Source organism: Protopterus annectens, chromosome 4.part1 (genome assembly GCF_019279795.1).
Source record: "Protopterus annectens isolate FY-2018-M chromosome 4.part1, PAN1.0, whole genome shotgun sequence".
NCBI lineage: Eukaryota > Metazoa > Chordata > Ceratodontiformes > Protopteridae > Protopterus > Protopterus annectens.
This window is the reverse complement of record NC_056734.1, coordinates 649,434,384-649,457,540: the sequence shown is the minus strand read 5'-3', so window position 1 is coordinate 649,457,540 and position 23,157 is coordinate 649,434,384. Positions and strand designations below refer to the sequence as shown.

Sequence of the window (23,157 nt, the reverse complement as noted above, 5' to 3'; positions counted from 1 at the left end):
AAAGAAATAGACTGCAGAAAGTCAATAAAACCCAAAAAGTCAGACGTTTGATAAAACAAATGAATACAGTAATTAGGACTGTCCATAGAGATCCATGCAATATGTCAGAAGTAAACAGGATATATTACTGTGCAGCTAAATTAATAACTGATAAAGTTCTACCGCAAAAACACAGGGTAGTGAGGGAAAGGAAGGGAGGTTAAGACAAGAAGTGTCACTGTTAAAAGAGTATAGATGAGGGAACAGATCAACAAAAACACTTAGAAAGATAGATGTGATAAAAGCAATACGCAGCGTTAGAGCAGATCAAGATCTATCATGCACTATTGCAAACAACAAACTAAAAATCTCAGCACAGCAGGAAGAACTTATAAGATATGGAGATAAATATAAAGGAAAAGTACAAAATAAGCAATTTACTGATGGCCTAAAAAAGTTTTATACAGAATTGGGAAACAAGGTAAAATGAATTTAAAGACGATTACAGAAAGAAGAAATAGATATATTTTGGAGAATTATTTATGAAGATCCTGTGGAGCATAACAAAGATGATTAATGGATAGAAGAAGTAAAAGAAAGAATAAGAAGTTTAAAGGTACAGGAAATGAAATGGGATGAAGTTACAGCCAGACAGATTGAAACAAAATCAAGAAAAGCCTCTAATTGGAAAACCCAAGGCCTAGATGCAGTACCTAACTTCTGGTTAAAAGTGTTAACATCTTTGCAGAAAGATTTAGCCATGTGTAAGAACTATTTATATGTATACCCCAAACTGACACCAGCCTGGCTAACAAAAGAAAAAGCAATTCTCCCACTGAAGAGTGAACCTGCAAGCTCCTCTAAAAATTATAGACCAATAACTTGCCTTCCGATGACGTATAAACTATATTCAGGAATTGATGCTGACAGTTTATAGCCATTTAGAAGAAAACTCATCTATGGCAATATAACAAAAGGGCAATAAAAGAAAGTCATATAGAACAAAGCAGCATGTGTTATTTAATAAAGTCATAGTGGAAAACTGCAAAAAGGGGAAGAATCGAAGTATGGCATGGATTGACTACAAAAAGCATTTGATAGTATCCCACATTCATGGATAGAAAAGTGCTTAAAAATGTATAAGATACACCCTACACTGATCAACTACATTACGGAGACCATGAAACAGTGGCAGACCACTTTGCAATTAAGCCATAATAAAGGACAAATTACTATCCCAAGGATACAACTTCAAAGGGGGGTATTCCAGGGTGACTCTTTGTCACTGCTGCTGTTCTGTCTTACCCTTAACCCATTAAGCTGTCTATTTAACAGATTAGAGTGAATCAAATTGTATTAATGGGTAACCAGAACCATAAAATGTTTAAAACATTTAATTATAAACTCATAAAAACAAAAATAAAAATATGCAAGTGCAGGTACACAACACAGTGTGAATACACTTTCACCAAATGGCTTCCTCAGGCTAAGAACATTCAGCATTATGCTACCATCACTAGTTTTGAGAATTAATTAATGTATGTATTTTTAAACATTTTCAAATATCTTTGTTGATTCCCATTGATTCCTGGTGAGATATGAGCCTTAAATATGAATATCTATTTCATTTATTCATATTCTGTTATTTATGTAATGTCAACCCCTCATAATGGTTTTATAATTAATTTAAGGATCATAAATCTAAAAGTATGTGTTATGTTTGCTTCCATTATATGTTTAGAGAGTGCATTTGTTAGAACATTTCTATTAATTTCAGATAGATGTTGGCATATTTGCTCCTTGAATTTTCAATTCAGTTTACCAGTGTAATATGCTGTACACCTAGTGCACTTAGCTAAATAAATTAAGTTGAGAATTACAGTTTCCATATGCATTCAAATAAAAGACCTTTCCTGTTATTGGATGTAATATGCTTTTGTCAGTATATAGTCACAAAACATAACAATTGTTACATTTGAAAGTCTCTCTTTTATTACTAGAAAAAAGTTCTACACTAGTTTGGTTGTTCCTTATAGCAGAGCATATTATTTTGATTTTTCTGTCTTTTATGAGCATATCTGGACTGTTGTTCAATTAAATTATTGAGTTCTTTTTTTCTAGTAATAAAATAGGGACTTTCAAATGTAATAATTGTATGTTTTGTGAGTATTTATATACTGACAAAAGCATATTACATTCAATAACAGGAAAGGTCTTTTATTTGAATGCATACAGAAACTGTAATTCTCACAACTTAATTTGTTTAGCTAAGTGCACTAGGTATACAGCATATTACATTGGTAAAATGAATCAAAAATTCAAGGAGTGAATATGCCAACATCTATCTGAGATTAATAGAAATGTTCGAACAAATGCACTCTCCAAACATATATTGGAAACGAACATAACACATACTTTTAGATATGATGATAAAACCATTGTCAGGGGATGACATTACACAAATAACAGAATATAAAGAACTGAAATGGATATTCAGGTTTAAGGCTCATATCCCACCAGGAATCAATGGGACTACACTTTAAGACCACATCTTAAACGATTGCATAATCAGATTCACAGGTGAATCATGTGACTTGGCTTTTAGTACTTATTATCGTAATTTTAGGTACTGAATGTTCTTAGCCTGAGGAAGCCATTTGGTGAAATTGTATTCACACTGTGTTGTGTACCTGCACTTGCATACTTTTATTTTTGTTTTTATGAGTTTAAAACTAAACATTTGAAATATTTCATGGTTCCAGTTACCTATTAATACACATTGATCTACTACTACTTAGTTAACTGGATTTATTACTGTACTAATGTCTTTCTTCTTCTTCCTTCTGCTTAACAGCTTAGGCCATGGCTATAATTTGACTCCTAGAAAAAAACAAAGTGGAAAGACTTCTCATCTTCTCTTTGTTGATGATTTAAAACTGTATAGCTTATAAGATGATGAACTGAAAGCACAACTGCAAATTGTCAAAACTTTTTCACATTATATAAGAATGCCATTTGGTCTTGATAAGTGTGCAAAAGCAGGAAAACTGCAGCACCAAGAAAACATCAGTTTGGGGCAAGAATGTGATGTAAAAGAACTTGAGCAAGAGGGAGTGTATAAATATGTGGGAACTGATGAAGGATCAACAATAAAATATGAACAAATATGAAAAAAACTTAGTAAAGAATATTTGAGAAGACTTAAATTAATCCTGAAAATAGAGCTGACATCTAGGAACAAAATTCTAGCTATAAACCAATTTGTTATTCCTGTTCTAACTTATAGTTTTGGAGTGAGTGACTGGCCCCAAAATGTGTTGGATAGATTAGACAGAAAAATAAGATGGATTCTTTATGTTCACCAAATGATTTATAAAATCAGTGCATACTAAGATTATATATCTTCCCCATTCTGAAGGAGGGATGGGTCTCCTTGAAACTGATTACATGTATAGATCTGCAGTCATAAGACTGTACACATATCTGCTGACCTCACAAGGCCCAAATGTAGTGAAAGTATTGAAACATGAAAATAAATGTAAGATAACTTCCCTGCTTAGTTTAGCAGAAGCATATCAGCATCAAGCAGGAATGGAAATCAAACCAGACGTAGATAAAATCAGGCAGCAACTGAATGTGCCAAAAAAAAAAACAAAAGAAAGAATATAAGGTGAAGGATAAGATGAGAAGGCAAGAAATCTAGAAAATGCATAAATATAGTTGCAAGTATAAAAAACTTCTGGAAGAACCTCATGTTGATCATCATCAAATGCAGGAATGGTTAAGGGGAGGCGAATTCAAACCAAGACATGAAATGTTAATATTGGCAGCCGGAGATAGTGGGCTACGTACACATCGGTTTACAATGTCCATTGAATGTGTGGGGGAAACAGACAAATGTAGGTTTTGTAAAACAGAATTGGAAATAGTTGCACACCTCATTGCTGGTTGTGACATACTAATGGCAGAAGAAATGTATACTAAAAGGCATAATAATGTGGCAAGATTGTTGCACTGGGGATTGTGCAAACATTCTGCTAATGAAGTGGCTGAAAAACACTGGAAACATGAACCACAAAGCATCACAGAAAATTATGAAGTCCACATTACATGGGATCACTTATTACCAACAGTTCAAAAGATAGATGCTAGGAAACCAGATATAGTTGTCCAGGAAAAGAAGACAAAAAGTAGCAGTGATCATTGAAATCACTGCACCCAGTGACTACAGTGTCTTGTGTACAGAGACACAAAGTCATAAAATATCAGGATTTGCAGGCAGAAATGAGAGCAATGTGGAAGAAAGGTACCCAGACAGTTCCAATATTAGTAGGAGCAACAGGTCTTATAAAAAATAATCTACAATCATATCTAGGCATGTTACCAGTGGGAAGAAATAGCCAGGGAATTGTTATGGCTAGGCTTGTATAGGCCCTAGGGCTGATAGCCTAGTACCAACCTATGAACCTATGAAACCCAGTATGAATTGATGAAGGATTCATTACTGGGCACATTGCTGGTGCTGCAAAGAACACTTCTGGCTGACATCAAAGATTGAAACAGTACTAATTTCATGAACTTTAATTGTACGTTAACTTAGCAATGAGGTCCATTCCCATCATAGTATTAAAGACCCAAAAGGCTTGGAGAAATTAAAAAAGATTCTATAGGAATGAAAAGTGTACTAAGTGGTTCTTTGAGAGAGCAGCTAATGCATGGAACAGACTACCAAACTGCATTAAAGAAAATACTAGTCTAGATATTTTTAAAAAAAGCCTGGACACTTATTATGGGAACAACTCTTTTAGTATATTGGCAGGCTAGAAGTATATTAATGTCCATACTTGAAATATTTCTATGTATGTATGTATCTATGTGTGTATGTATATTACTTGGCATTTATTTTATACTCAGTAGCTATCACCATCTATGGTACCTATACTTCTAAATAAACTACAGACCCCTTATTCCCACACATTCTAATACACATGTAGAAAACAAAATCTACCAACCTCACTCTAACACACATCTCTATTGATCCCCAACATAAAGTGACCAGTGCTAAGCTCACATTCAATATATTTGCAGGACTCTCAACTATACAACATGTAGTATTTCTTCCACAAATCATAGGAACTTTATCCTTTTTCCTATCTGCATAAATCACACCCTACCACTATCAACTCAACTATGGCACTCTGCAACATGCTACCTTTCAAATTCCTGACACAGATAGCTCAGTTTGATCCCCTTCTATAGCATTTTAACTGTACCACACTGCATACATAGGTTTGTACATTACTATTAGGCTATCTGCCCTCACAAGCCATTTTAAGCCTAGCCAAATTTTCCAACCAATTTGGTATTTCAGTTACCCTTACCTCTTCATGGACTAGATTCATATTACTCATAGTGATAACTGGAATAATACCACAGATATTTATAAGGCTCCAAGCATGGCATGTATCATTTAGTAGTTTTCTCTGTCTAATAGTTGAATAAGGGCAGCCCTAGAATAACATTTCCTATTTCCCATTCAGAGATCCAAGTTGTGTTTGAATACAGACAGAGATGAGCTTTCTTTTAAGTGGATGAAGAGTCTGTTCTGGAGCAGTGGTATACTCTGAGAGATTTATCTGTAGGTTGGGAGGGTGGCCTACTGGTTAAAGTGTTTGCCTTCCAAACACAAGGTGCAGGGTTTGAGTGTCTTCACAATGGGATAAAAATGGGCTTTAAAAGCAGCCACAGGCTCCCTCCACACCATTCATTCAATGTTGGTTTTGATCTCTGGACAGAGTATTTGTAGCGCTGTTTGATTTGCTAGCGTACAGTAAGTCCATCAGGACTAGTTCAGCAGAGGCTTGCATGCAAAACTGTGTAAGAAATTTCTCTGTGTGGAGGATTTTCAATCCATATATATATAGTTAATCACTGTATATTAATCAGATCAGATAATGGTAATAGAAGTAACAAACTTAAACTCGTCCTAAGCTTGGATCGCTTGTCTGTGTACTTAATAAAGGATTTTCAACTAATAAAAAAATATAAAATTTGAAATATTATACAGAATTACTAAGTATTCAAAAGTAATCCAAGCAGGGTAGGCAGTCTGTTTCCAGTCGAAAATCCTTTATTAAGTACACAGACAAGCGATCCAAGTAAAACAAAAATAGAGTAATAGTTTCCTCACAAGCTTTTTAATTATATATATATATATATATATACTTTTAATCAGGCAAGGGAGTGTTTTATAGTGCTGTAACACAAAGTGTTACTGGTATACATGTTAAATTCACATCCCTTTCCCCATCAGTGTGACATTCGAGCTGGTCCTGCCCAACTTAGTAGCTGTCATAATACTATAACTCTTATGTACTTTAAGTAAAATTAATAATGATGTGGTACTTCCTTTTTAACCAAATTATTAAGTCTGTGATTTTATCCAAGACAAAATACTACATGGCTGGAAATATATAAACCTTAGACCAGATGGCAATCTAAAAATATATATATAAATATATACATATACACTTTGCATGCAAAAAATCTAAGGTCTAAGGTTTATATATTTCCAGCCATGTAGTATTTTGTCTGGGATAAAATCACAGACATAATAATCTGGTTAAAAAAGAACCACATCATTATTATTTTTTTAAATTACATAAGGGTTATATTATTATGACAGCTACTAAGTAGGGTAGAACCAGCTCGAATGTCACACTGATGTGGGAAGGGATGTGAATTTAACATGTATACCAATGACACTTTCTTTTACAGCATAATAAACCACTCCCTTGCCTGATAAAAAAAAATATATATATATATATATATATATATATATATATATATATATATATATATATATATATATATATATAGTTAAGAAAGCTTGTGAGGAAACTATTATTCTGTTATTTTTGTTTTACTTGGATCGCTTGTCTGTGTACTTAATAAAGGATTTTCAACTGCAAACAGACTGCCTGCTTGGATTACTTTTGAATACTTAGTAATTCTGTATACTATTTCAATTTGTTTTTTTTTATTTTTTTTTTCACTTAGGACGAGTGTAAATTCCCTGCTTCTAAAACCGCTATCTGATCTGATTAATACACAGTGATTAACTAGATATATATGGACTGAAAATCTTCCACACAGAAGTTTCTTACACTGTTTTGTTTTTGGACCCACTATACTTGTTTAGTGGGTTGTTTGAGACTTCCAGGATACCACAGAGATTACTTATATTTCAGATGCTTACATGACAGACACAGTCTCCTCTTAGCAGTCAGTAAAAGGCAGACTCTTGAGATAGGGTATTGAGACAGTACATGCGTGACAAATTATTTAAACAGAGTATCATTTTTGTTAGGTATCTCTTTGGTTATTCCAGTTGCTGTATATGTCTGGACAAATACATACAAATGGGGCATTATACTCAATGATAGGGCTTATGAGGGCTGAATAGAGGGGAACAATGACATCTCTGGACATAAAAGCAATCTCCTTGTTAATAAGCTGTACAATATAGAAGGACTTCTTCACCATGGATTCCAGAACTGCACCCAACTTGCAGTCATCTGCAAACGTATTCAGCCAGCGTCCTTTATTATTGGCTTTAAGTTCATAGTAGATGCCAAACAGGAGTGGTCCCAGCACTTAACCTTGGGATATTCCATTGCTGATTGTGGAGGTAGCTTCCCCTATTTTGATCTCCTGCATTCCATCTGTGAGCCAGTTGAGAATTCAGCAGATGATATAGGGTTTTTTTCATAGTTTGCTTAAATATTCTGCTATGTCTGAATAGAGGATCATGTAAAAGGCCTTGGCCAAGTTGAGATAAGTGGTGTGCATGTTTTTTCTTTCATCCATTGCCTTGGTGATGATTTCAATGAAATCCACAGGTTATGTAAACATGACCTGCCTCTGATAGATCCAGACTGAGAAAGATCTGGTATTTGGATGTTCCCAGTGTCCTTACTGATTAACTCCATGATAATCCCTTCCATGGCTTTACATATGAGGCTGATTAGACTTGTGGATCTATAATTGCCTGAATCAGTGGACAGTCCTCCAATCAAAACTGCTGTTCTCCACTCACTTGGTACAAAGCCTGAGTTGAGGCTGAGGATGAATAGTGCTGTAAGGGGCTTAGCTAAATCATGATTGAGCTATTCAGGGTACATCATGTAATATTGTCAGAACCCATCAATGCTGTATTTTAGCTTATGAAAGCACTTTTAAGATTTGGTCATCTGTGACACTTGGAGAGTGGATGTTAGTTTCAGGTATTTCTTCTAGGGTAGATGGGGAAGAGACAAGGGTAAAGTTTGAGTTGAATTTATCAGCCAGTAGTGGTGCAGTGGTTGTACTGTTACCTCGCAGCAAGAGGTTTTTCTGGTTTGATTCTTGGCTGGGGTACCTTCTGTGCAGAGTCTGCATGTCCTCCCTGCATTTGTGTGGGTTTTCTCCTTGTGCTCCAGTTTCCTCCCATGTTATAAAGACATGCATCTGGAGTGTTTCTCCCCAGGCCTCTGCTGAAAATTGGCTTTGTTCCAAGTTGGACTTTTCCAGTAAACAAATGTGAAATAAATAAATATCCTTAGCTTCAGTGACGGTGGCATCATTGCAATCAGCTCAACAGATTGCTGTGTTGCACTCCCGAGATTTCAAGCATAACTAAAAAAGACATTCTGATTATCGTTGGCTTGTGTGGCTATCTTCACCTCAGATGTGGCATTGGTCAATTTAACCAGGCATCTGAGTTCTTTGTCTGATTCTACGATGAGAACTTGATTATTTTGTGAATTTCAATTCTTATTTTTGGTCAATATGTTCTTTTTATTGTCAGGTTTGTTAATGTTATAGTTCCACCATAGGGTATGTTTCTGGCGTTTGCTCTGCACTTGTTTCTGCATCTATGCATCTGTTTATGTGCTTGTATAGTTTGATGGTATATGATTCCACAGAAACAGCAGAATTTTCAGGGTTTGGTGGAGATTTGAAACTTGCCAAAGTATTGCTTAGGAATAGATAGTTTGTATTTGAGAAGTTTCAATGGGTGAAGGTGGCATCTGGTTTCAGTTTCATTTCAAAAGAGATGGCTTAATGGTCAGACCTAACAAGGAACGATGATACACAAAGGATGACGCAAGATGCTTCCATATTGGTAAAGACAAGGTTTAAGATATTATAACATCTAATGGGTACAGTAACATTATTATAGGGCATTAGTACTGAGAAAATCCCATAATCCCTACAATTGTACATTAGTGCTGGTGTAAGTTTCCTAGTCAATAAATGGATAGTTAATGTCATCGCATCTATATTACCTGATCGAACGTTTAGGTTAGCGAATACCTAAATGTCGATCTGGTAATATCGAAAAATTAAAACAGTGAACGCCTGATTTAACGTAGGGAATGAATTCCCTTGGCCGCAAAAAAAAAAAATTAAACCAAAATGAAGTGGGGGGCTTTGCCCTCCCCCTGATGTGGGGGGCTGTACCCCCCACACACCCCCTAACTAAAAGTACCAACTCCGAGATCAATCTACAGTGGGGAAAGGGGCAAAATACACATAACGGCCAATGAAATTCTTTCCCTGCGTTAAATTGGTCATTTAGGTTATTTTGCTTTTGCTATTACCAGATCGACGTTGAGGTATTCCCTAACCTAAACATTAGATCAGGTAATAGTAACCCAATGTCATCTAGAAAAATGCTGCTTGGATTAATACTGAGGGAATCCAGCTCTTGTAAATATGTGTTGTGGTTTTCTTGTGTCATATGGGGGGGGTTCTATAGAGGGCCAATATGTGATAAAATACTTTCCTGATGAAACCCTTGAGACCCCCATGGTGAATTCAGAAAGAAAGTTGGTCAGTGAGTAAGAAAAAGCCAAGATATGACTTATGATTAAAACTGGTTGCATCAACAAAAACTCACCAGGGAAAGAGGGTGTCACCACTAGAATCTTCCCCCATTATTTTAATGGATCAATGAGCAATATCTTTCACTCTGGATCTTGGTGAAAAGAGCTTTACTCTAGAATGTTCCTGTGGTTCTGGAGCTTTGAATTTCCTACTCCCTGTCCACCACTGGACACTTGGCAGTTTGAACTTTTCTCCAAGCAGATAATGTATAGCCACTCCTGTCTGAGACTGTACACTTATTTATTTGGAATAATATACTTCTGAAAATGTCAGTTAAATTACTTTTGTATTTACGTTTTCTTTGTGCAACATTCTTGCAAAGCAAGTTGCATTCTGAGATATTTGCTTTAGCTTTACTTTTGAAACAGCAGCATAACACCTACCAAAGAAACATCTTTGCTTTGTTGAGCAAATTCAACTTCCATATATGTCAGTATTCAATTCTATGTTTTTATTTTTATCCTGTCCCTTGGATCTGGTCTTTCAGAGCCATACATGTCCAGTTGTGTGTGTGAGAGCAGGTATACTTGCAGCCAGTTTTGTTGTTTGCAGAGACTTCTGTGTCTCCTAGGGTTCAGTGAATGATCCAACTTCTTCCTGTTTGTAAAGGTTGCTGTAATCTTAGAATAAATCCCTTTTTTATAGGTGATGTCTAGGTTTATAAGTTTGTGAATTAGTACTAGGCTAGCTGCCTTTGTTGGCCATTTTAACTCTAGTCAGTTACTCCATGTAAGAATCAAATTCTGGACCTTGTATTCATAAGGTAAACGCCTTAACCATTATGTCAAACTCCCACCTTAATACTGTAGCAAACTGTTGTTTCTGTTGAGCTCTGCCAACAGATTTCCTCCAGTACAGCTCTTTGAGTGTGTACCATTATCTCCCAGTGGGCGTGGCTTGAGCCTTTAAAAAATGAAGTTAACACTTTACAATTCTAACAAATACTCATTGACATAGGTCAAATATCAATACAATTGCGTTTGCCATCATGTATGCTTCAAGATAACATATTCTGATACCGTGTATGTAGCAAGGATTTGGAATTATTAATGCAAATATGAACAAACAATATTTGACGCCTAGAGGCACAGTAGGAGGTAACTGCAGAAGCACATGGAGACGTCACTCAGATGTAATGGGTTAAGTTATGTTTTATATCAAATGGCAGCTACCTTTCCCTGTTATTCAGGCTATTTAACTGGCAACATCTCATCAGTAATTCCTTTCCTGATTTGGACCAGTGGGTGTTTACACACAGTATGATCCAAGTTACATGGAGTGGGTAATGCAGGTTTCTTCCCTGTTAATTCCTCCCCCATCCATTTGAAAATTCCAGTGCAATGAGTGGTCAATAAATCAAACCATCATTTGAATATATAAATAGGTTTGTTTAACTGATCATTACACTGCTGCATAAATTTGTAATGATCCTCTACATTGGGTGATGAAGACAGGGTTTGATCTTTTGCATTTTCAGTACAGCATTGTTTTATTCATCCCCTGTGTATGAAAAACTGCAACGATTCTAAGGGCAAAATTAGAAAAGGGAAACATTTCCTAATAGCCAGAAAATACAATATTTGATTTCAACACAATAAAGTGGTTGTAACAGAAAAAAAAATAAAGAAGCTGTAGTACATGAAGCTGCTTAACCACCCTTGATGTGAGTCACTCATGGATAGAGATTGTGACGTTTCCAACTTTATTCCCTCATGGAGAACGACTGCTCTAAAATTGTGGAAGGCATTATGGCCCTGCACAGTCAGACTACTATCTACTGCTTTAAACCATATCATAGGTACTGCACAGATACCTATGTCTTCCAGGTCAGGTAGGATGCTGCTCAATGCTAGGTTCATACCTGCCCTGGGGCACATAGTATTTAAAGCTCCATGATATCTCTCCTCATATAATCTATGGAGGTGCATCTCAAGTAATTGACACCCATTTGTACTATATCAGAGTCATATCTGCACTTGTTATGTAAAGAGTTAAGTGCATGAGTGATCTGTCAGATCCTAACTAACTATCACTCTTTCCTTTCTCAGCCTGGTAACAGGAACACCTGCATGCCTTACAATGGAGTCACCAATGCCTAGGATGTTTGGCTGGATAGATGCCTGCCTTACAGGCTTAGCATCTATGACTTGGGTGTTCCTTGTACTATGTGTGTGTTGGTGGGTTGTATAGATCTCAAGTGTTGCTGAATGTACTTTATGCCTGTGCTGTGCCTTGGAGTCCTTTGAGGCATAGGCAAATTAATCTTAACAGCCTCAGAATATGAAAGATTAAGCGTGCTGTGTTGGACATAGTGTGGTGTGGTGGTGGCAATCATGATGTCAGAGTTATCTTTGTGTGAGATTTTTGCTCCTAATGACATTATATGCGTGCATGTATGACACACTGAATTGTGTGGTTTGTGTAATAGGAAATAGTTAGATAAGGCAATTTCTGCACTGTCTCAAGATGTCCATCTCAGTCAGACTGGCTACAGAAATTGCTGCGAAATGCTGGCCCATGGTTTTCACAGGAAAAGACTCAGGGGGAAGTGAATTGCTTTTGGATGCAAGGGTTACTTTAGGTAGACTTGCTACTATGAAGAAATGGTCTTGGGGTTACTAGAGATGGGTTGTAAGGGTATCCTGTTCTTGCCTTACCTAGAGCATGTGCTTTATACTTGTTCTTCATGGACATTATATAAACTTCCAACATAGATTACACTAGTTGAGATTTTGCAGGCTTTCATGTAGTGAAAATAAAAGTTATTTTTTTCTTCCCTTTTTAATGAAAACTGTGTTTGGAATGCCTGGAGGATACCAAGATTGTGCAGATTGTGTCTTTTATTTCAGGGCTTTTCACACTTCTCAATGTCTTGAACAAACTAAATTAAATGACATTTTTATATGATCAATTTCTCAGAAAAATTAAACTGCATGAATTCTGAAAACAAGTACTAAGAAAAATGAATAAATAGCACTGATTGTTATGTTATGTGCATCTTACCTACCTCAGACAGTAGAATGCATGTATGGAAGGAGATCTCCCATCTCCTTGTCTCATGTGGTGATCACAGAGCCTGTGCTTGCATATATCCTAGTCTCTGTCACAAAAAAGAGCTCCTCCAGAAGACCAGAAATCCATTCTCATGCATATTGTCTGCTTCTTTTTAAAATGGCAATTGGTTTTGCAAGTTAGGCACTTTCTAGAGCATGTAATGAGCAAGTATAAGGCTTTCCATCCTTTCTCATATCCCTTATTGCTTCTTTTCCATTTTTAGGGGTTGGGGAAGCTCCCATTTTGTATTTGTTTTCTCCATCAGCTTTCCTGACCATGACAGACAAGCACAAGACACCTCTGGTATAGCACAGAGAATAAATTACTGATATTCATTTTTATTTGGCACTGTGTGACCCTTAAAATGCACGTAACTGCTATATTGTAAATGCTGTGAAATGAGATAACATCAGTTACTCTGTTGCTATAATGATATTTCCAGATATGATTGACAGGAATCTCATTCTGTTTTGGATGACCAATGGAGTAGAAGAGTAAAACAAGGTAAGTGTGAAGAACATTTTGATGCTGTGCTGTAAATCTTCATGGGTTAGAGTCTAATGCAGACTTACATTTTACATAGCTCTTTACTGTGTTTGTAGATCACTTACAAAAAGATAAGAACAGTTACCTAGCTCATTACTGTGTCTGTAGATCGCTTACCAAAAGAGAACAGTTACCTAGCCCATTACTGTGTCTGTAGATCACTTACCAAAAGAGAACAGTTACCTAGCTCATTACTGTGTCTGTAGATCACTTACCAAAAGAGAACAGTTACCTAGCCCATTACTGTGTCTGTAGATCACTTACCAAAAGAGAACAGTTACCTAGCCCATTAGTGTGTCTGTAGATCACTTACCAAAAGAGAACAGTTACCTAGCCCATTACTGTGTCTGTAGATCACTTACCAAAAGAGAACAGTTACCTAGCTCATTACTGTGTCTGTAGATCGCTTACCAAAAGAGAACAGTTACCTAGCTCATTACTGTGTCTGTAGATCGCTTACCAAAAGAGAACAGTTACCTAGCCCATTACTGTGTCTGTAGATCACTTACCAAAAGAGAACAGTTACCTAGCTCATTACTGTGTCTGTAGATCACTTACCAAAAGAGAACAGTTACCTAGCTCATTACTGTGTCTGTAGATCACTTACCAAAAGAGAACAGTTACCTAGCCCATTAGTGTGTCTGTAGATCACTTACCAAAAGAGAACAGTTACCTAGCCCATTAGTGTGTCTGTAGATCACTTACCAAAAGAGAACAGTTACCTAGCCCATTAGTGTGTCTGTAGATCACGTACCAAAAGAGAACAGTTACCTAGCCCATTAGTGTGTCTGTAGATCACTTACCAAAAGAGAACAGTTACCTAGCCCATTAGTGTGTCTGTAGATCACTTACCAAAAGAGAACAGTTACCTAGCCCATTAGTGTGTCTGTAGATCACTTACCAAAAAGAACAGTTACCTAGCCCATTAGTGTGTCTGTAGATCACGTACCAAAAGGGGAGAACAGACTTGACAAACAGCACTAATGTTCGAATGGTAACAAACATAAAAAAGTCTCAAATTGTTGATAATATTTTTTTTTCAGAACTGATCAACATGTGAAATTACTGTCTAAGTGGCAATATATGTGAAATATGTTTTCACTGCATGTTATCAGTACGAATGCATTCTGAACAAGGATTATGTTACATGAATATACAATGAAGTACATTTTCCACAGAATATCATAGTCATTAACAAGAAAAAAATTGCCATAAAAAGACAAAATTTAAGTTATTCAGATATATGTTAAAAAAGTATTTAATACCTGTAAATATGATCTTTACATGTTTCCTCCCTCTCAGGTGCAAATAACTGCTTCAGATGCCCAGAGGATCAGTGGTCTAATGCTGAACAGAATATGTGCATCCAGAAGTCTATGGATTATCTGTCTTATGAAGAAGCTTTGGGTACAAGTTTGACTAGTTGCACAGTTTTCTTCTCTTTATTTACTGCATCTATATTCTGTACTTTCATTAAGTATCGGGACACACCAGTTGTGAAAGCCAACAACCGTGAACTCAGCTACATCATTCTTAGTTCCCTGTTTCTTTGCTTCCTTTGCCCCTTGCTGTTCATAGGACAGCCCCAGAAAGTCACATGTTTGCTTCGTCAGACTAGTTTTGGAATAATATTCTCTTTATGTGTTTCTGGAATACTGGCCAAAACTATTACTGTTGTTATTGCCTTTAAAGCCACAAAGCCTGACAGCATTTTAAGACATTATATTGGACCCAAAACTCCCTACTGCATTGTGTTGTTTGGCACCATGCAGCAAGCTGTAATATCCATAATATGGTTGGTAATGTCTCACCCATATCCTGAAATGAACATGAAGGCTGAGGAAGGCAAGATTATACTGGAGTGCAAAGAGGGTTCAGTAATTATGTTTTACTGCATGTTGGGATATCTGGGTCTATTGTCCAGTGTCAGTTTTGTAATGGCATTTCTAGCAAGAACTTTGCCAGACCGTTTTAACGAAGCTAAATTTATTAGTTTCAGTATGATTGTGTTTGTTAGTGTCTGGCTATCTTTCATACCAGCTTATCTAAGCACAAAAGGAAAGTACATGGTGGCTGTGGAGATATTTGCTATTGTGACATCTGGTGCTGGCATAATTATTTGTATATTTTGCCCAAAGTGCTATGTTATTATTCTGAGGCCTCAAATAAATACAAAGGGATACCTAACAGGAAATGTGAAGTTCTCTTCAAAATAACTGGTAGCCTTCTATTTGAAGACTCCAGGCTTGCTGTGTGTGTGTGTGTGTGTGTGTGTGTGTGTGTGTGTGTGTGTGTGTGTGTGTGTGTATGTGAATGGTTCTTGGGGGGGTAAGTAATTTGTTCTGTGTCTGTTTACAGAAATGTCAGTTGGAACACATATACTAGAGCTTGCGTGACTTGTTAATCTCTGTTCTACCCAATGATAGCCGCAGTGAATGCATTAATTAATAATTTAATGCTGCAATAAAGAGGCATTTCTATATTTCAAAATTTCATTGTCTTATATCTGTATTAGTGCTGATTAATGGTGGTGTTACACTTTATACAACACTAAGTTCGCCTGCACAATTTACAAGCAAAAATTATACTTCACAGAAACAATAAACTGTGTGGATAAAAGAAGCCAGCCTTCATTTCTTACAATGAAACTAACAATTTGGTCTTTCAACCTTCTGAGTCTGAACCAGATAACAATGATATTCACATTGTATAGCCAATAGTCACTCTTATTGATAAATTCCTCATCAGATGTTAAACACGAACTAGGCAGGAAATTACAGGACCTGAATTCATGTGGCTTTGCAATAATTACACACATGCATTCAATTGAATTACTACATCTGAACAGAACTAAACTTTCAAAAGGGCAGAAAATGAGTACTTCAGGAAGGAGGTAAAACAGCCAGACTTCACAGAAACAGTAATACATACCAGAATAAATATTTTATCAAAACTCAATATTCATCCCTTGAGGTTGCAGGGTATTTGATTTTAAAGGGCACTATGCATGTACACAACTCCTGTGCAACATCTGTGATAAGGCAGCCATGAGTCATCTAAAACCAAGTATCTTTGAATATATTCCTGTTACCATTTTGATTCATTCAAACTAAAATGCTTGGCAACACAAACCAGAAACATCAAATCTCCTTGATCATGGTACATAGGGGCAAATGAAGATTTGTGATCTCAGAGTTGGTATATACAATTAGCAGGGAGTGGAGCAAGGATAGCAAATAACATAGTGGTGGGGTGCATTGGGGGCTTACCCCACCAAAATGATGTTTTAAAATTTATGTTCATTGATATTCCTGAGTTTCAATCTTTTCAGTTCCATGTTGTGACTGTCGACTATTTCTACAGTCACCAATTTAATAGACATTCACCTCATAATCCAGCTAACATTACAATTAATTTAGCCTATTTTATTTAATATGGCACAAACTGAAGTGCAAGTAAGTGAATCAAATGCATTGGCTATGTCTAGAAATTATTCCACAGGGCAAACTAGATCTCTTGTTATTGTTACTTGATTATAAAATTCGGTCAAATTTGTTGATGATGATTTTTCTTTATAAATCTGTGGTGTAAGACAGTTATTTTTATGTTTTTGTCATCAAGTCATTTATACACCTCTTGAAGCATTTTCTAAAGGTAGGAGTCAAGCTTATAGGCCTGCAATTTCTCATGTCTGTTGAGTTTTCCTTTTTTTAATTGAGGAGGTTATGTTCAGAACTGTTCCTGTCTTAAGTAATTTGTTGATGATAAGAGTGCAAGACAGATTTAAACAGTTATTAGACTTATTATCAAAACTATCATCATTATATCTAGGCCTGATGGTATGCATTTCTTTATTTTTTCATGGATACTTAATACTGATTCCTGTTACTTTTGGGTCAGTCACATCTTCTGATATGACTTCCATTATAGATTTGTTACTTACACTTCTGTCCTCTTTACCAGAGATACAGCTATTATATTCATCTGTCATAACCTTTAAATCCATTTTTGTGGTGATATCTTTAATCAGGACTATAGCAGGAATAGCTGACTTTTTATTATAGTTTCTGAAACTGTACTAAGACTTGTTTTCCATATTTTAATAATTATGCTGAAAGTGGATTTCTTTCTCTTTTTAATAAAGATTAAAATTCATTGGTCATCCAAACTGCATTTATTTTTTAAGTAGGGAACATATATATATATATATATATATATATATATATATATATATATATATATATATATATATAATGTATTTGAGACATATTTTTATAAAGTTTTATTAATACTCCACCTTCTTCTTGGGTACAATTTTCTTAGCACTGTTGACCTTTATGTTTACCCTGTTGAGTCAATAGTTTCACTTATTTCTTTTTTTCAAGTACCTTGCAACAATAATCACATTTTTCTGTTTTCATAATGATCCAGTTAACTAAAGAAAATGTTCCTTTCACATTTAGAAGTATATACCAGTTTTTGCTGACTATCATGGAGACCCACTCCACAAATGGGACATGCCTTATAACAAAATAAACCTGCTATTATCACATTCTGTTCTGTACTTAAGTTGTGCTTTATAATAAGTCTCTTACATCAGATCATTCTAATTTGAATAAGGAGACAGATGTCTTTCTAGATCCAGCATATAACAAGGGCTCTTCGATCCCTGCATCCTGACAAATATGATTATGACCTGATAGTGGCCCTCATTGGAGGGGGAGGTAAATTAGGCATTTTAGCCAGGAGCATGTGTCTCAAGGATATCATTAAGCTTGCTGTGCATGTGTCCAAGACTGTTAAGATACTGTTTCTGAGAACTATTTTGCATCATATAGATTAATGCTGACATTTACAGATAACATACTTGGCTTTAATAATTAGGTACTCAGATGGTGCCATTCTAAGGGGATGCAGTATATGTCAGCTTGGGACCATATGGCTTTCAGGCCTTCCTACCCTACTAGGAATGATCTGAACCACTCTCTGTTACCTAGAATTTTGCATTCCAGATAAAGTCTTGTTTGCCCCATAGTGACTTTTTTTAGGCAGATTCTATCTTCTGGAGAGTCGAACCTAATAAATTCTAATTTGTCAGACACTAATGTGGCTTATTAATGCAAAAACTTGAGAATACAGTTTGAGCATGTTCATTTTTTTATTTAGTTACAAAGACACTGGGGCAAATTTAATAATGCCTACACATTTTTTTCAGTGTAGGCATTGCACTGCGCTGGCTTACATGGGTGTAAACATTTTTAGATTCAGTAAGCGCTGCTGAGCGGTGCACACACACATGCCAACAAGAAAAGTTCCGTGACATGCAAATCACCTCATAAGCAGGTGTCTCATGCAAATGAGGCAGGTAAAGTGATCTAGCAAGCAGATAGGCATCTGTTCAGACCCTGTCTCAGTGGAAGTAGTGTACATGGAAAAATCCTTTGTACAGAAGTGTAGACAGACAAAAGGGGTTGTAAAAATGTAGATATATGGACAGACATCATAACACATACATATATGAGTGAAACTATTATCCTGTATGCGTGGCATGCTGAAGTGTGCAAGCATGCTTTATATAAAAATAAAAAAAATGGGGGAAAAAACATTAATATTATGTGGCAGAAATGTATTATAGGACCTTGATGGAGTCCCTACAATTGTGCATTGGTGCTGTTGCTAACAATGTAGGGCTATGAAGTGTGTAGTTTCCAAGCTGTGAGCATGGATATCTGTGTAAATGAGGTGGATTTACTGAATAGCAGAATGGCATAATCATGTCTGCATATCCCCTTCATGTAGGCTTAGGCCCATGTTGCTCTTAACACAGGATATAACTCTCACCAGGAGGATGTGTCCACTGACTTCTAAGCTCATTTCAGCTTACTTGCACATTTTTGTGTGGAGTGCTGCCTGGCTGAGCATCTCCTTTTAGGAGGGTATGTCCACTAACTTCTAAGCTTTGTTTAACTTAATTGCATGTGTTGGCGGCATGCTGCCATGCTGAGTGTGTCTGAAAAAATGTATTTAATTAGCTTTGGCCTTTGTTTAGGCTAAAATAGGGCTATTAAATGGATGTTAACTATATTGTAGGCAGGAGGAATACATCTTAGTTAGCCAATCACACATTCTGCACCTACAGCAGAGCTCTATAAAGTATGCATATACCCTACATTCTAATTTTCACCAATACTCTGAACCATTGGAGTACAGACATGGGAATTTTAACTGAGAGAATGCTAGGGGCTGCTGCAGGTCTGCTACATCTGTATGTGCTAGATGCTGAAGTCAATGCTGCTGGTGCTGCTGATAATAGTCCTAGGCTGTGAATGAGAACAGAGTTCAGACCCAGGATAACCTTCCAGGAGCTACATGAACTGGAGATTGTAGAGCACTACAGGGTAGACAGGGACATAAAAAGAATAAATGTACAGGCTCAGAATAAAAACCTGTTTATTTATTACTTAAAAATAGTACAAGGTTAAACGATTTCATCTGAAACCATAGTCAGACTTCATCAGAACAATATTCTCGTACATCTTTACTTCATGTAATGACTTTCATGTAACATGGAACTTTTCTCCCCACGCCTCCACTGAAAATGTGTCTCAAGCTCAGTGGACTTTCCTGGTTAACAAATGTCAATAAACAATAATAATAAATAATAAACAATATTTTATAGTAAAACCAACCAATCAAAATACAATCCCTTAATTAATTAATCCATTCAGATCAATCATTAATTATTAAAGTGAACATATCATTATATTTAAAAAAATCCTAAAATTGATGACACCTTCTAAAATAGCACATTAATTCTTCACAATAACCACCCTCACCAAAACTAACTTTTTTCATGGGTCCCAATTAAATTAAAAAAAAAAAAAAATATATATATATATATATTTAAAATAGTATCACGCCATAAATATGGCCTATAGTAGCAGGGACAGGATCTAAGATAGAACCACTGGCTATTTACATTGATCACAGGTTAAAAATGTTCATGACTTCTATTAAACACATTTCTAAAGACGCTTGGGACTTTTTAAGGAATATTTCTGGTAATTTGTATGAAAAGGATGTGTTTTTGGTAACAATAGATGTGGTTGACTTATTTTCCTGCATACCACATTTGGAAGGAATAGAATGGTTACACAACACCTTAATGGAGTGTGATTACTTAAAAAATGATTAATTGAATTTGATTATATAATTTATGGACATAATCCTAAAGAACAACTACATTTATTTTAATGGTGAATATTATAAACAAATGCAGGGAGTAGTGATGGGGGCTTGCTCTTCCCCTATCTTTGCCAATTTTCTCCTTTATAATTGGGAAAAGAATTTTCTGTTTACCTCAAGTTATGCAAGCAAAATCATCCATGACACTCAGTTTTTGGACGATATCTTTCTTTTTTGGAATGGGTCAGAGGGAATCCTGGAAGAGTTTTTTTTAAATATATAGAAACAACTGCTAGTTTTTTGAAATTTACTAGTGTGTATTCAAAAGTGGCTATTAATTATTTAGATGTACATTTGTACAAAGATTTTAAGAACAATAGATTTCATTCCAGAATGAAAGAATACATAAAGTGGGGGGCTTCACCCCCCACCCACCCCTACTTAAATATACCAACTCTGAGATTGCACTACAGTGCTGAAAATGGCAAAGTAACAGAAGTGGCCAAGCAAATTCTTTCCCTGGGAAAGAATTTGCTTAAAGGCCACTTCGCTATTTTGCCTTTTCATTGTTTAAGTTTGACCAAGACACATTCAATAGACTGCGTCTTTAGTCTTCTAATAGGAACCCAAGGGCAGGTATTCTGACTCTTATTTACACTATTTAAGTGAACACCCATACCATCAGAAGAAGGGTATAGTGAAGGCACAGATGATTAGGTGTCTAGGATGACTACCAAACAAGAGTATTTTGAGGAAGAAATAAGATTTGTGAAGCATTTATTTATGGAATGGTGTTACCCTATTAATTTAATAGACAGTTTAGCTGTTGAGGTGTGTAAGCAGAGAGAACAGAAATATTTTCCCCTTTTGGGTAAAAGAGAAACAGGACAGACTCCCAGTACGGTTAACACAAATATGCATTGTTTGGCATTTGTATACAACTTTTCTGCTAACTCTAGAGAGGTAGAGAGTGCTACTAAAAAATACTGGAATATGTTAACTGTTAATCCGGATGTTAGTTGGAAAATAACAGGTCCACCAGTATTTGTTAGGAGAAGAAATAGGGAATTAAAGGAAATTCTTGAGGCTGGTAATGCATTTAAAAGTAATAACCATAATAGGGATGGTACTTACAGGTGTGGTTGTTGTCACCAGTGTAGATTTATAGCAGACAAAAATGAGATACATCTTGAAACTTGGGGCATACACATATAAGCCAAAAGGATATTTTAATTGTAGCAGAAAGGGTGTGGTATGTTTGGTTATTTGTAATACTTCCTCAAGTTTTTATGTTGAGAAGATGGAGAGGGCCATCAGGAAGAGTATATATGAACACAATTATCATGTTACACATAGTAAGGACACAAATGCACTTTTTCGACATTGTAGAGAATGTGTTGATAGTAAATATATATTTTTTATTTTGAAACAAGACCTGAGGGGAGATCTTGGGAACCAGATTAGAGTGCAAAGAATTATACTGGCAACTAAAATTGGATGCAGCAAGGCCCCCAGGGTTAAATGACACCATTAGTATTAATAGTGTTTTAAAAATACGAGCTGCGAAATTATAAACTGTAATACTTATGGTATGAACATTCTGTTACAACTTGAACATAAAGTTTTGTATTTATGGTGTGATACTGTTTTCAATACATATATATATATATATATATATATATATATATATATATATATATATATATATATATATATATATTTTTTTTTTTATTTAATTCAGACCCATGATAAAAGTTAGTCTTGGTGAGGGTGGTTATTAGTGAATAATTAATTTGTTATTTTAGAAGTTACCGTCAGTTTTAGGATTGCATTAAATATAGTGACATGCTCACTTTAATAATTAATGATTGATCTGAACAGATTAATTAATTAAGGGATTGTATTTTGATTGGTCGGTTTTAGTATAAAATAAGTAAAGAAGTACGAGAATATTGTTCTGATGAAGTCTGACTGTGGTTTCAGATGAAAGCGCTTAACCTTGTGCTGTTTTTAAGTATTAAATAAACAGGTTTTCATTCTGAGCCGGTTTGTTTGTGTCTTTCGGCTTTTCCCAGTTAGGGGTCGCCACAGCGTAACTCCGGTCCGCTAATGATTGGTAGTTGATTTTTACATGCCGAGTTACCAGCCCTGATTCACAACCTTCAACGAAGGTACGCCCATTCACTCATGTCTCCATGCAGAAGACGCTCTAGCTGAGAATCAAACCAGACAGAGTCTTACTGTGAGGCGACAACGCTACCGCAGAGCCGGTGCACTTATTATTTTTGGCACCCTATCTTTGTTTTTGCTTAGTGGACAGGGACATACTATAAGAACTCACTGAGCTCTGCCTCCCTCAATTCAGACACAGAGCCAACAGAGGGGAACCCATCCTAATGGAAACAAAGGCATGTGTAGCCCTTAGAACACTAGCTACAGGTACTGTACAAAGACCAACTGGGG

At 35.9% G+C, this 23,157-nt stretch overlaps 1 protein-coding gene across 1 annotated transcript in view; it reads left to right on the top strand.

The window, feature by feature from the left end:
* The window catches only part of LOC122801263, a 196,166-nt gene extending 180,441 nt beyond the window's left edge, over positions 1 to 15,725 (top strand). The window contains exon 10 of the mRNA XM_044070814.1: positions 14,812 to 15,725. Within this exon, the coding sequence (XP_043926749.1) occupies positions 14,812 to 15,725 (914 nt within the window). The remainder of the gene's footprint in view (positions 1 to 14,811) is intronic.
* Positions 15,726 to 23,157: the final 7,432 nt, after the last annotated feature.